The following is a 13,497-nucleotide window of genomic DNA, read 5'->3' as shown; positions in this document are numbered from 1 at the left end:
AAGAAAAACATTTACAATACTAATTACGAATCTACCACAGTGGACACACAATTTAAAATATTCAGTATGTGACAATAGTAAGATAAAGATGTATAGAAGCCAAATTTTTATACTATTTAAGCGAGACTGGTACTAATTTAAGCAATGCTAACATAAGTTTAGAACATTAATCATAATCCTTCATAAGGTTATTAAAACATATACATAGAAGAGAATGACAAATAATATACAATAAAAATCAATTATACACAAAAGACAACAATGGAGGAACTCTGCAACAATGCATGATATGAAATTCAGAAAATGGGAGAGTGGAAGACGTAAGGCCTTCCTTATCAGCAATTACTTTAAATATAAATAAAGATCTCAATTAGGAGGCAATGACAGGCAAAATGCATAATTAAGAAATGTATATGCTGTCTACAAGATGATCCCTTTAAATCTAAACACATGAATATGTTCAAAGTAAAACAATGGGAAAAAAGACTATAAGCAGCATTCAAAAGAGAGTAGCTGATTACACAAATATCAGACACAACAAACTTTACATTAAAAACCAATACAAAGGGGCCGGGAGTTTGGCCTAGTGGTTAAAGTGCTTGCCTAACATGCATGAAGACCCGGGTTCGATTCCTAGGTACCACATACATAGCAAAAAGCCGGAAGTGGTGCTGAGGCTCAAGTGGTAGAGCTCTAGCCTTGAGAAAGTCCAAGGACAGTGCTCAGGCCCTGAGCTCAAGCCCAGGACTGGCAAAAAAAAAAATAAAATGAAAAATAAAAACCAATACAAAAAAACAAAGGTACTACATATGAACAAAGAGCAGTTTTTTTTAACAAATGGTATAATCTCAAATAGAAATCCACATGTAAAGAATAAAATAGGAACCTTACCACCTCACACCATACATAATAAATTTAAAGGAGAAAAGGTATAAGTTTAAGAGCTAAAATTAGGAAATGCTTATAAGAAAAACTAAAGGGCAAGTCCTCCTGCCCTAATTCAGCAGTTTTCTGAAATGTAATCAAATGCAACAGCAACCAAAAAAACAATACATAAACTTGACTTCACCAAGTTTTTTTGTTTTGTTTTGGGGTTTTTTTTTGCCAGTCCTGGGCTTGGGCTCAGGACTTGAGCACTGTCCTTGGACTTTCTCAAGGATAGCACTCTACCACTTGAGCCTCAGCACCACTTCCGGCTTTTTGCTATGTATGTGGTACTGAGGAATCGAACCCAGGTCTTCGTGCATGCTAGGCAAGCACTCTACCACTAGGCCAAACTCCCGGCCCCGTTCACCAACTTTTGACATTATCAATACAGTGAAAAGACAACCCAAAGAATGGGGGAAATGTTATTAATAATTATATAAATGCAAGTCAAAATCAAAGATGTTAATATAGCCCAAAGCATGAAATAAAACAATTCAAGAAGAGAATAACTGGTGTTGGTGAAAACATAGGAAAACTGGCACCATCATTGTTAATGGGAACATAAAAAGTGCAGTCACTATGGAAACTTTATTTGTTCCTCTGTAGTTGAATACAGAAACACTCATTGGCTAGTTACTCCAGGCATAGGAACATACCAAAAGATCAAAAACCGGTATTCAAATAAAACTTTGAAATGCTTACAACAAATTAATTCCCAACAACCAAAAGGTAAAAACAATCCAAACATCCATCAACAAATGGTTTATGAATAAAATATGGTATATATATATATACAATGAAGTATTACTCATATCAAAAGGAATATATGCTGCGCCACAAATGGAGCACAATCATACTATGTGAAAAATGTTTGGCTTCAAAGACATACTTATCATATATGACACAAATAAATTTCATTTCTTTCTAAGGTAAGTGTTTAAATTCTGTATTATATGCTAGAGTATAAATGCTACACAGACAAGGAAAAATATGTGTCATTCACTAAATGTTTTCTAGTTGGCCGATTAACTGTTGAATCAATCCATGAATGAATACCAGTCATCCTTAAAGAAATTCCTCAATGGTTCCACAATGTCCTTGAAATAAAATTTATGTTTGTAAGTCATATATGATTTGCCTTACATTTATTTCTACTCTCATTCTGATTTTATTTAATAATCTATGTTCCAGAACAGTGCTAGAACAATGATAGGTAAGGTACATACTACCTTAAACAAATGAGTTTATGGACTAGAAGGAAATTGAGAATATTAAGACTAGGAGAAAACAAGGTCTGAGGTAGGAAATATTGTGAGAACCTAACAGGTGTATCTGATCTGGATTGTAGGATGGCGAAAGGAGAGACTCTTACAGAAGATCTGTGAAAAAAAGTAACATGTAAGCAAAACCAGGGGATGAAAAGTTATCTGCATAAGGAACAGGGCAAATACCAGACAAAGAGAAAGACACACAGGAATCAAGCACTGAAACACACAAGGACTCAGAAATGATTATTTCTGCAAGGCAAAGATATGCAATTTTGGGGGTGAGAGGCAAAGAGAGAGAGATGAAATTGAAAAGGTATTAAACTCTGAAAGAATGGAAGGCCTTTAGAGTTTTAAAAGGAAGCAAAGAAGAACATAAAGTCACCATGTCACTACCTATTTGCTTGTCTGTGTACCTTACTAAGGACATGGTTTAGTCATTTCCTCAGTGACCAGAACAATGCAGGACACATACGCATATTTGATTAATTCACTAGCATTAAATCAAAGTATTAACTGGTAGCAGAAAAAAACAAAAATTGAAACCCAATGTTACAACTTGTATAATCTATTACAAATGCATGAATCTACATAAAAGACTAGCAATTCCTCAATGATAATAGCTACAATAAAACCATGGAGTTAATTTAACCTGGATTCAATTACATTGAAAATATTCTGCAGTCTTGTTAAAAACAAAATCTGAAAATAAAAATACTATTAAAGAAATATATGTGCATGCTCATTATCAAAGAACCAACCATTAAAACAGAAATTCTGTCTCACATCATAAAACTAAGGTAAGGCAAACTTCTGAAAACTTTGTGAGAATATACAAATTTGAAAACTGGTATTTTCAATCTCTCTCCAAGTTCTGACCTCATTTTACTTGCAATAATACAGTGACTGGTTCAGTTTTACTCATTGCATCCCAAAAATAACAATCTCAAAGCAAAGACTGAGTATAATAAACCACTGTATGCCTAAAAGGTCAGATAGTTCAATAATCCTAAGAAGTAAGGAAGGAGTGAAAGACATTGCTGCAAAATGAAACACACAAGCAATATTCTCTTGCAAAGGCAGAAGAGCTGATTTATTTATCCTTCAATTACATGAACCTCTTAAAATAACCAATTACTGCCTGGAAGATCTATCTGGGATAATCAGAACCCTGCTGAGCAAGAAAAATGTGTTCACTGAAATAATGCATGAATGTTTTATCATTTGAAAGACTTCTGATACGGTGCTCTCATATCACTCAGAAGGTAATATTGGTCTCATTTTCAGCAGGAAACTGTTTCCAAAAGAATGTGCCTTTTGCCTTTTGAATCAGTAACAGAAGCTTAATTAAAAAGGGGAGAATCCAAACTAGGATTCCAAAAAAATAATTTCATTTCTAATTCCTGACTTGGCATTAGCTTTGTTGACCAGTGATGATCTTTATTTTCAAAGAAAAAAAAAAAAACACAACAGCTATCAATTTTTTGCAAAAAAAAAAAAAAAAAGTAAAAGTAATAGCACACATATTGAAGGCCAAGGAAATCATCTGTCTCATGCCATCGTCTGGATAATTATAAATCTCCTTCAAGAACTACCTTGCCTAGATGGATGGCATGGATTAAAAACAAACAAACAAAAAACAGAAATAGATTGGAAAAGCGGTCATTCAACCCAACCTTCCATAAAGCAAAATCCACCTCTTTTCCTGTCATCATTTCACTCCCCCCCTCCTCAAAAATAAATAAATAAATACATAAACACCCACGAGAACAGGGAGCACTGAGGTGCCCAAGACTCCTTTAGTGCCAGATCCCCAAGGGATGTCATGTGGAAGGGGGGTTGGGTGCAAACGAAAAGAAGACAGGAGAAGACACACAGAAAGAGATGCAGCTGACTTCGCCCTATCTGCTCCCCCACCCCCGCCCCGCCATCCCTCGGTGCTGTCAGGTAAATGGCTCAGGGTCCCCGCACCCCTGCAAGGCTCCCTGACCCCCCCCCCTCCTCCCATCCCTGGCCCTGGCCCCTCACCCGCTCTTAAAAAATGAGCTTGGCCCTGTGACAGGCCCCACAACACCTCCGCCTTGGGGTGTGTGGGGGGAGCCTAGGCAGGGGGAGGCCGGGGCCCGGGGTGCTCGTTCACCTTTTGAGGTATCTGGCGTCCTCCCCTTGCATGGCGGCGGCGGCGGCAGCGTGGGGGAGAACGAAGGGGGGAAAAGGGGGTCTCTCCCAGAGGCCGGCCTGGCAACTTCCGGGGTACCGGGGCTAAGGCACCCCAAAGGCGATGACAAATCCGGAGGCCTGCAAGGCGGGGCCGCGGCGGCGACGCTGCGGTTACCAGGGTGAGGCCGCCGGCTCCACCCACAGCTCCTGGGGCCCCAAAACACTGGAGCAGTCCGGACCCCGCCCAGGGCCGCCTTGCTGGGACTCTTCCTATGGCGCATGCGTACGCACGACAGCGCCACCCGTGTGCGCAGGCTCAGTCCCCGAGGCTCCGGCCCTTGTGACTAATTTGACGGCACCCCGGGAAGGTTTTGGTGCTCATTGCTCTCTTGCTTACACTGCCCCCTGGAGGATGGAATAAAAAAGAACTCCTCTGTCTGCAGGGTGGGAATTTCACATCCTTTTCTTTTAAGACTGGAGGATATCCCTTTGGAAATTAGTTGACTTTTTAGTTTACTAAGCTATAGTTGGAGGGAAGCATTGGACTAAGAATATGTGAGGCGCGACTTCTCTTTTGAAGCATCGTGGCACAACACTGATCGCATTGAGATATTGTAAAGTGGAGCACCTGCTACAACATGGTATCCTATGTCTAGAACACACTTTCCACTCCTTAACCTCAGGTTCTCAAATTTGGAAAAACAAAACAACAAAAGCTGGGCGCCGGTGGCTCTGGCCTGCCCGAATCCTAGCTACTCAGAAGGCTGAGATCTTAGGATCACCTTTCCAAGCCAGCCAGAGCAGGAAAATCTGTCAGGCTCCTGTCTCCAATTAATCAGCAACAAAACAAAACAAAACAGGGAAGTGAAACTGTATCAAGTGATAGAACACTAGCTTGGAGCAAAAGAACTTCAAGGACAGCACCTAGGTCCTGAGTTCAAACCCCCAGCACTGGCACCAGAAAAACGAATAGTAGCAACAAAAATAACAGTTTCTGAAATTCCATATCATCATAGTTAACTAATCATAGTTAACTGAATTTTGTTTACAACTGTTTCTTCTTAGGAAGGTAATTGTTGACAGTACATGGAAGAAGAGACATTTTTAATCGCAGTAAATGTCCTCTGCTTTAAGATCTGTTCCCATGCTCTCAGCTGACATGCATATATATATATATATATATGCAAGTAACGTACACCATTTTATTTTACAAATATTAATTGAGGGCCAGCTTTGTGCCAAACACAAAACAAGGCTCTAAGAGTACAAAGAAAGCATCCTTTGTCCTTTAAGATGCCACCACTTACTTATGGTCCTAGTCTTAAATTTAGTTGCATTGATACATATGTAGGCAATGTTCTGCCACATCTCCAAATGCATTGATACAGTATTATCCCTTATGTGTAAAATAACAGTTAATAGCCTAGATGGATTACCTATAGACAGTCTATAAACTCCAAAAGACACAATACTTATGTGGCCAACCATTCACACAAACAATCAATATCATAACTCTTTCAATCTATCAAGACAGTTGCATCCAATTTTGACTCTTAATATGACAAAGATTCTTGCATAAGGACCCTTGGGATCAGTTAATTTTTGCTCACTTCTGAATTTTCAGAACAGATAGAGCTCATAGTTAGCACTGAATAAATAGTTGGTGATGTAACAGAGAACCTGAGTTGAAAAATACAGCAGCCAGGACAAAAACCTGAAAGAAATGCCCTGAATCAGAGTGGAGAGAGGTTCAAAACCAGAGCAACATGTAGGTAAAATGAAGCAGAATGATTTAGAGATGTTAAGATGTGTCAGAAAAAAAGTATGAGATGAAATTACAAAATATACACTTGAAAGTAAGGGAATACTCAAAGTTTTAATAAAAGTATACAATCAATTTGTATCCGAAGGGACAATCACTATACTTAACTCAGTGCATTAAATAAGTAAAAACTGGAATCCATAATGATATTCAACAGAAGGTAGAGTATAGCAAGAGTATAGTAAACACTTTTACAAAAAGTTACTGCTACATCAAATCTTTGAAGATCTCTCAGAAATTGGCAATTAAGAAAAAATATCACATATTTAATCCAAACTTTTTTGAAAGAAACTATAATTCACATCCTTTTCCCAGAAAATGACTGTGAGTAATAGAAAAAATAATTGGTTTATTTTGTGCTTTGTCTTGTTTTGTTTTGCCAGACATGGGGCTTGAACTCTGCACCTGAGTGCTATCCCTGAGTTCTTCAGCTCAAAGCTAGCACTCTACCACTTGAGCCACAGCACCACTTCTGTTTTTTTTTTTCTGGTGTTTAATTAGAGATAAGAGTCTTATGGACCTTCGTGCCCAGGCTGGCTTTGAACCTCAGTCCTCAGATCTCAGCCTCCTGAGTAGTTAGGATTACAGATGTGAGCCATCAGCACCTGGCTAAAATAATGATATTTTGCAAACTGAAAAACTGGATAAACCTAAACACTATTGATTTACTCTAAAATAAGTTACAACATGCCAGTTACTGAAATTAGATTTCTACATAGCCATAAAGGGGAAAAGATGTTTTCCACTTTTGATGAGGATACCTAGACATCCATATTTTAAACATACACATTATATATATATATGTTGCATACATTTACAAACAATTATGTAAAAGAAGGTATACAAGATCATCTACATAAGTCTTCTTTGCACAAATTAACCTGTATCTAATATCCAAGCTGTTATATCTAATATCCAGAACACCAAATTAAGGAAATGACCCCGAGGAATGGTGGGCATATTCAGATTGATCTTAAGATGCACCATAGCAGGAAAATTGCAAGGTGTGGTGTTATTTAGAGAAACAAGACCCCAAGGGAGCATAAAAGACAAGAATGTCCATATCTAAGCTTGAATATAACAGAAGTCAATTTGTAGATCACTGTTGAAAAAATGGATCTTTTAAATGTTTATGGGATACTTCGTTATAGAAAACTTAAGTTAGAACATTATTTCATGTCATGTATGAAAATCCATTTTACCTTGGCTATATTTTAATGGTAAAATGAACTTTACAATATGTAGGAATAAATTATTTTTATGATTTTTAGTTATGGATACATTTTAAAAGCATGATACAGAACCAAAATAAAATATCAATAAATTCTCTGCTTTATCAGACAAGATTCTCTGCTTTCTCAGCTTTATCTGCTGTTTATCAGACAAGGTAGTGTAAAGATATTGGGAAAAGAAATCAAAAGATTACACACTATTTGCATCCTATGAATTTTCCCTTTTTATTGTTATTATAAATGTGACATTCAGAGGGATTACCGTTCCCTAGGGCAGGTAAAGAGTACTTTCTCTCCCAGTGTTTCCCCTCCATTCCCACGCACAAGTTACATAGTTCATTTTCAGCATTGTGTCTAGTGAGTACTATTGCTGCATTTGGTCACCTTTGTCCCTCAAAGACAGCTAAGTGAACAAACAAGACAAACGAAAAACAAAAACAGCAGCAAAGAAGAAACCTTTGCTTCCGTTTTCAGGAATTCGTTTTGATAAATATTATTTTATATGATTAGATGCACATAGGCATTGTGCCTTTACTTTATTGTACTTTATGTTTCAAAAGAAAAGACAACTCAACCGGAAAATAGGCAAAAAGGGAAATGAGGAAAAAGAAAAAAGGGTAACAAAGAAAAAAGTAATATATAAAAAGGTCAATTTACACAGTAATCAAGGAGCAATAAATAAATAAATAAATAAGGCTAAAGGCTGGTAGCTCACAACTCCAATCCTAATGATACAAGAAGCCAAGTCTATAGATGCTTTTCTCAAGTAACCAAAGAAGCTGGGAATGAAACTGTGACTCTAGTCGTGGAGCACTAACCTCAAGAGGAAAAAAAAATGGAGCGCAGGGACAGTGCCTAGGCTCCGAGTTCAAGTCCCAGGACACACACACACACACACACACACACACACACACACACACACACACACAAAGTTTAATGATATTAAGTGTGGTAAGCATTTGATGTTTTGGTAATTATTTAGTGAACATTTTAAGCTAGGTGTACATTACAATGACCACTTGGTAATAAACCACTTGAATATAAAATCTCAGCAATTCCACTTTTAGTTCTCTATTTCAAAAAACATGTGCACAATGAAGATTGTTCCAAAAATTGTCAGACTAGTATTTGTGTGTTGTAGAAAAAGGAAGATTATTATTATTCTATTTCCATAATAGAATGGATACATTTGAAGTATTTACCCCAATCTATATAATATAGCAGAAAAAGTCAACTATCCCTACATATACAACATAGATGTTGCAGAGAAAATTGTATTGAGAAGAGAAAGTAAACTGAGGATTGCGTACAGAATGATTCTTTTGAAAAAATTGCAGTATAATTTATTTACAGTAGAATGTATTATTTATGGTATATAGTTTGTAGAGGTTTGACAAGCTCTTAAGTCATATAATGATCCAACTATAAAATTTTTGACAATTTTATCATCCAAAATTCCTGGATGTTCCTTGTAGAGACATTCTATAACTCTAGCTCTACACCTGAAAAATTTAGATGCTTTCTATTTTGATAATTTTACTTTTGCCAGAATATTATCTATATGAGATCAGATGTATCATGCCTTTTGAGTCTAATTTCTTTCACTGAGTATAATGCACTGAGGTGTTATCCATGTTGTTCTTCAGTAATTATCATCTTTCTAATATTGGAAAACGGACCATTGTATATATAGACATACATAGTTAACTCAGTCACCAGTTAAGGTTGGTTTTAGCTTTTGGCAATCATAAATAATGCTGTTCTAATCACTGACATACAGGTTTTCCATGTGCATTGACTTTCTTTACTCCTACGCAATTAACTGGATTGTAGAATCACAGGTTGGAAAGATTTTTCTGCTTTAGAGAACTCATGTGCACATATCTGAGCACACAATGTCTTCATGTTAAGTCATTTTGTGTAATGTAACATATTTATATGTTTCACAGGAATAGCATATGAACCTAATTTTTTGGTGGTAGGGCAATATTTTGCCTGTCACAACCATCTCTATAATAATTAACATTACACGGTTAGAAAATAGCAATTGTTAGTAAGAGTAAAGACTAGACTGCCCAGATGTCATGTACATTGTGAGAGTGTAAAATGGCGCAACCACTATGGAAAACGCTTCAGCACTTTCAGTAACAGTAAAATCTTCATTTACCATACAACCTAGCATTTCTCTGCTATGCTTTGATCCAAATAAATGAAAATAGAAGTCCACAAAAATTCTTGTTCCTAAGTGTTCATTGCAGGTTTGTTCATGATAGAGAACACTAAGCAAGCCAGTGTCCCAGTAGAGACAAGTGTTTTCTATTCATTTAAAATATTCAGCATTAAAAAAAAAACCAACTTGTGGGAAAATGATGAAAGGGACCACACTGATAAAGATGCATTATACTCATAAATTGCCATGGTGAACTGAAGTCTCTATGTACAACTACTTAGTAAAAATAAAGAGATGTTTTAAACCCCTCTGATATACATCATGAATGAATCTAAAAAAAGATGAAGGAAACAAAAGTTTAATTTATAAAATTCTTGAATAGAAGAATTTATTATGATAGAAAGTAGACACGTAGTGAATACTTTGTATGGTCCAGAATTGGGTTGGCTTACCTGATTCACCATTTACTCTCTTTGACCTTGAGCAAGTTGAGTTAGCTCATAAGGTTTATTGTTTGTAAAGTAAGGACAATGATAAGGTATGTATTCTAGTGTTACTATAAATGTGTATAAATTTATACATAAGTGTATACAAAGTTGTTATCACAATGGAAATAATCAGTATCAAATAAATCAGGCATTTTTAAACCTAGTTTATTACCTATCATTTATTATTACCTATTTATTAATCATATGACTCTAGAAAGTCACTTAAGCAATGGGGAGTGAAGAGAATATTAATATTTTGTGAACACACTATAGACTTGAAAATTATATGATAATGCTAGTCGGGGGTTATTATTATTTCCACTTCATTCTTAAATTTGTCAGTGGTATTTTGAATTCTATTCTAGCCCAAGTAAGTGTTGAAAGGTACTGAGAAAAGTGGTTGCTGCCTCCATTTTTATAATTTAATAAATGCGAGAAAGGGTGCAAAGCTATATAAAATCACTCATGACAAAACTCATTTAAGCACAAATAATCCTAATAATATACTAACATGTACGCTTGGTTTCTAGAAGTGCTGGGGCTGAGTGACCAGGTTGGAATGCAGTGGGAAGTTTTAATATCTCACTTTATTTCTTGAAGCAAAATTCTTCCCCCAGCAGCATGTCCTGAACTCCAGATTTAATACAGTACTCTATATTCCACCTGATATGCTGTAATTTATGGACATTGCTTGTTTGTATTTCTTCAGTAAGAATGATTGAAAGACACAGCATAGATTTCTAATTATATTTCCATTCTTAGTGGTTGACATGTAGTAGTCACTCAACAACTAGAACTGATGTTATATAAAAGACAGTTCCTGTTTTTAAGAAGTGCATACAGTAGTTTTCTAGTAGGTAAATTTTAAAAAGTGCTAAACACATTGCGGTATGTCATAATGGTAGCATGACACAAGCAGAATATTGACCCAAAAGATGGAGTAATCTCTTCAATTTAGGGGAGAGAGGCTCAAATAAAAACTTACAAAGGATGAATGCAATTTTGTACAGTGAACATTATAGGGATGATATAGGGAAAGGTAAACATGAAATGCCAGTTACTATGAAAGTCTCATGATAGATAAAGTTAGAAAACCCAGGAGGGAAAGGACAATGAAGAATCTGATATTTGGAGCATAAGATACTTGGTTATTTCCTGCATGGTATGGACGTGTTTTAGCACAGCCAAGTCATATGTTGAGAGTCATGACTTTTAGACATAATAATTGTACCTCTAGAGCAACAAAAATGGAAGTATACGATCTATGTTTTTTCAGTACTCCAAATATGCAGCTATAAACTCAGCCACAATATTGAATGAATATATGTCAAAATGGAAGTAGGAAATATGAGGGAATGAGTGGGGTTGGAAGACATGGAAGTGTATTATGAAAGGGGATAACATTGACCGAGATGCACTGTATTCCTAAGCAGATAGGCTGAACTGAAATTCTTCTGTTTAAAGAGAATGAACTAATAATATACCAATCCATAGCTGCTACAAGTATCTAGAGAAAATTCTTTCTTACCTTGTCACTGCCTTTGGAACGCAATCAAATGGCCATTGTGGTCCAAAGAAACCATATCCACTGGATATTAATGCAGCCATCTTCTCACTTTTCAAATAAATTCAAGCTCACACTGAACATCTTAATGCAAAGGAGATTTCAGCTAAAAAGAGCCTTTACAAAACATTTCTCCTTGATAGTGGTAACCTCTGTTGACAACCAGTATGATGTAAGAAAATAACTATGACATCACTGGGTTGCTCCATGGGTCAGAAGAGGAAGTGGCTTATGGAATGATGAGTAAGGAATTTTTATGCTTTTATCCTTAGATACTTTGATAGGTCGAGTAATGCTTTGAGAATATAATTGTGTGATATGACAAATTGATTATCCTCAAGATCATGCAGTGAAATGGAAGTATTATCCAATGTAGGAAGTAGATGTACATTTAGCCACATATACCGGTGTTTATGCATTTGTAGATGTGGATTTATACATACATGTTCAAGAAGAAGTTCTGTAGCTATTGTCATGCTTTCCTGTGAGTTCTTTTGGAAAAATGTATCCCAGTACTGCCAAGTCAAACTAAAAGCAATTTCTATCACATGCATTTTTTGTGACTTGCCTTTTAACTCATAAGAACAGATTTGTTCCTAATACCTGTCAATTGGCTGCCTCAAGTCAATGATAAATTTGGAGTGGGATGAAAAATAAACTCATGCTTCTGACGTGATATATTTTATTTTTCACTGACATAATCTCAATTAAAATAAGGAAACATATCTTGTATTTTTTTTTTGCCAGTCTGGGGGCTTGAACTCAGGGCCTTGGCACTGTTCTTGGAAGCTTTTTGCTCAAGACTAGTGCTCTGGCACTTAAGGCACAAGGCCACTTGAGGCTTTTTCTGTGTATGTGGTACCGAGGAATTGAACCCCGGGCTTTGTGAGTGCTAAGCAAGCACTCTACCAATTGGCCACACTCCCAGCCCCTATCTTGTAATTTTTTAATCACACTTTAAAAATAAAAATAGAAAATAAATGAAATTTTAACTTTGAGCTTTTCCGTGTTTCCTTCACTTTTCTTCTCTTCTGTACTCATTTCTACTGCTTGCCCCTCTTCACTGTTCCTTCCTTCCCCTCTCCCTCCCTCCATTCATCCCTCCCTGCCTCCCTCCCCCCACCCTCTTTCCTGGCACTTGTGATATAGACATGACTATACCCTGGAAACATATTCTAATCTTTGAGGCTTTTTTCCCTCGAAATTTTGGCTTATTTTATTGCTTTACTAACCTTATTTTTCTTCTTCTATGTTTCAAGCATCACTTTTGCATGTTTTCACTCTCTAGTGCTAGTATAGCTTATTTTAATTTCTCTTTTTCTTTTTAATTGGCACCTACCTACTTATTTATGGAGTATACTATTATAATCCATAAATAATGCAATGTATAATGATCAAATCATAGCAATTATCATTTCATCTTCTAACATTTTATCATATATATGATAAAAAACTTTTAAATATTTCCCCTCTAGTTTATTTTTTATTTTATTTCAAATATTATTAGCTTTCTGTAGTTGTACAAAGAGTTTATTCACCAAAGCGGTTTATAAATCAATGCCATCCCTTTCAACATTCTTATCTATCTCTCCCAGCCTGCTCCTTCCCTTACTTAACTTTAGGTTATGTATTTAATTTTTTTGTCATTTAATAAAGTGGTTTATATATACAATTCATCTCAAGTTGTGCCATCACACTGGTTGGTAAGCAAGGGATCACAAATACATTAACTGAAAGGTAATAGTCTGTGGAGAGCACAAACTGTAATTCTCTAAAAAGACTATGTCAAAGCCCAAGAAAACAAGTGCCAGAAAATGAGCCCTTGAAAGAGTAGAGAGTAGATTATTATGTTTTTTGTGAGTTACAGGG

The 13,497-nt window shown here is 36.1% G+C and overlaps 1 protein-coding gene across 5 annotated transcripts in view; it reads right to left on the bottom strand.

The window, feature by feature from the left end:
* Nucleotides 1-11,780, bottom strand: part of Kifap3 (kinesin associated protein 3) — a 117,219-nt gene extending 105,439 nt beyond the window's left edge. For 3 of the 5 annotated variants that reach the window (XM_090340476.1, XM_090340478.1, XM_090340480.1), the window contains exon 1: nt 11,593-11,780. In XM_090340476.1, the coding sequence (XP_090196602.1) occupies nt 11,593-11,672 (80 nt within the window). In that variant the 5' untranslated portion in view covers nt 11,673-11,780. Of the gene's footprint in view, nt 1-4,332; nt 4,602-11,592 lie in introns of those variants that run through there. The other 2 variants (XM_090340477.1, XM_090340479.1) reach the window with 2 other exon arrangements.
* Nucleotides 11,781-13,497: the final 1,717 nt, after the last annotated feature.

The sequence above is a fragment of the Megascapheus bottae genome, chromosome 10 (assembly GCF_031878675.1).
Source record: "Megascapheus bottae isolate mThoBot1 chromosome 10, mThoBot2.hap1, whole genome shotgun sequence".
Classification (NCBI taxonomy): domain Eukaryota; kingdom Metazoa; phylum Chordata; class Mammalia; order Rodentia; family Geomyidae; genus Megascapheus; species Megascapheus bottae.
This window is presented reverse-complemented; position numbering and strand designations above follow the sequence as displayed.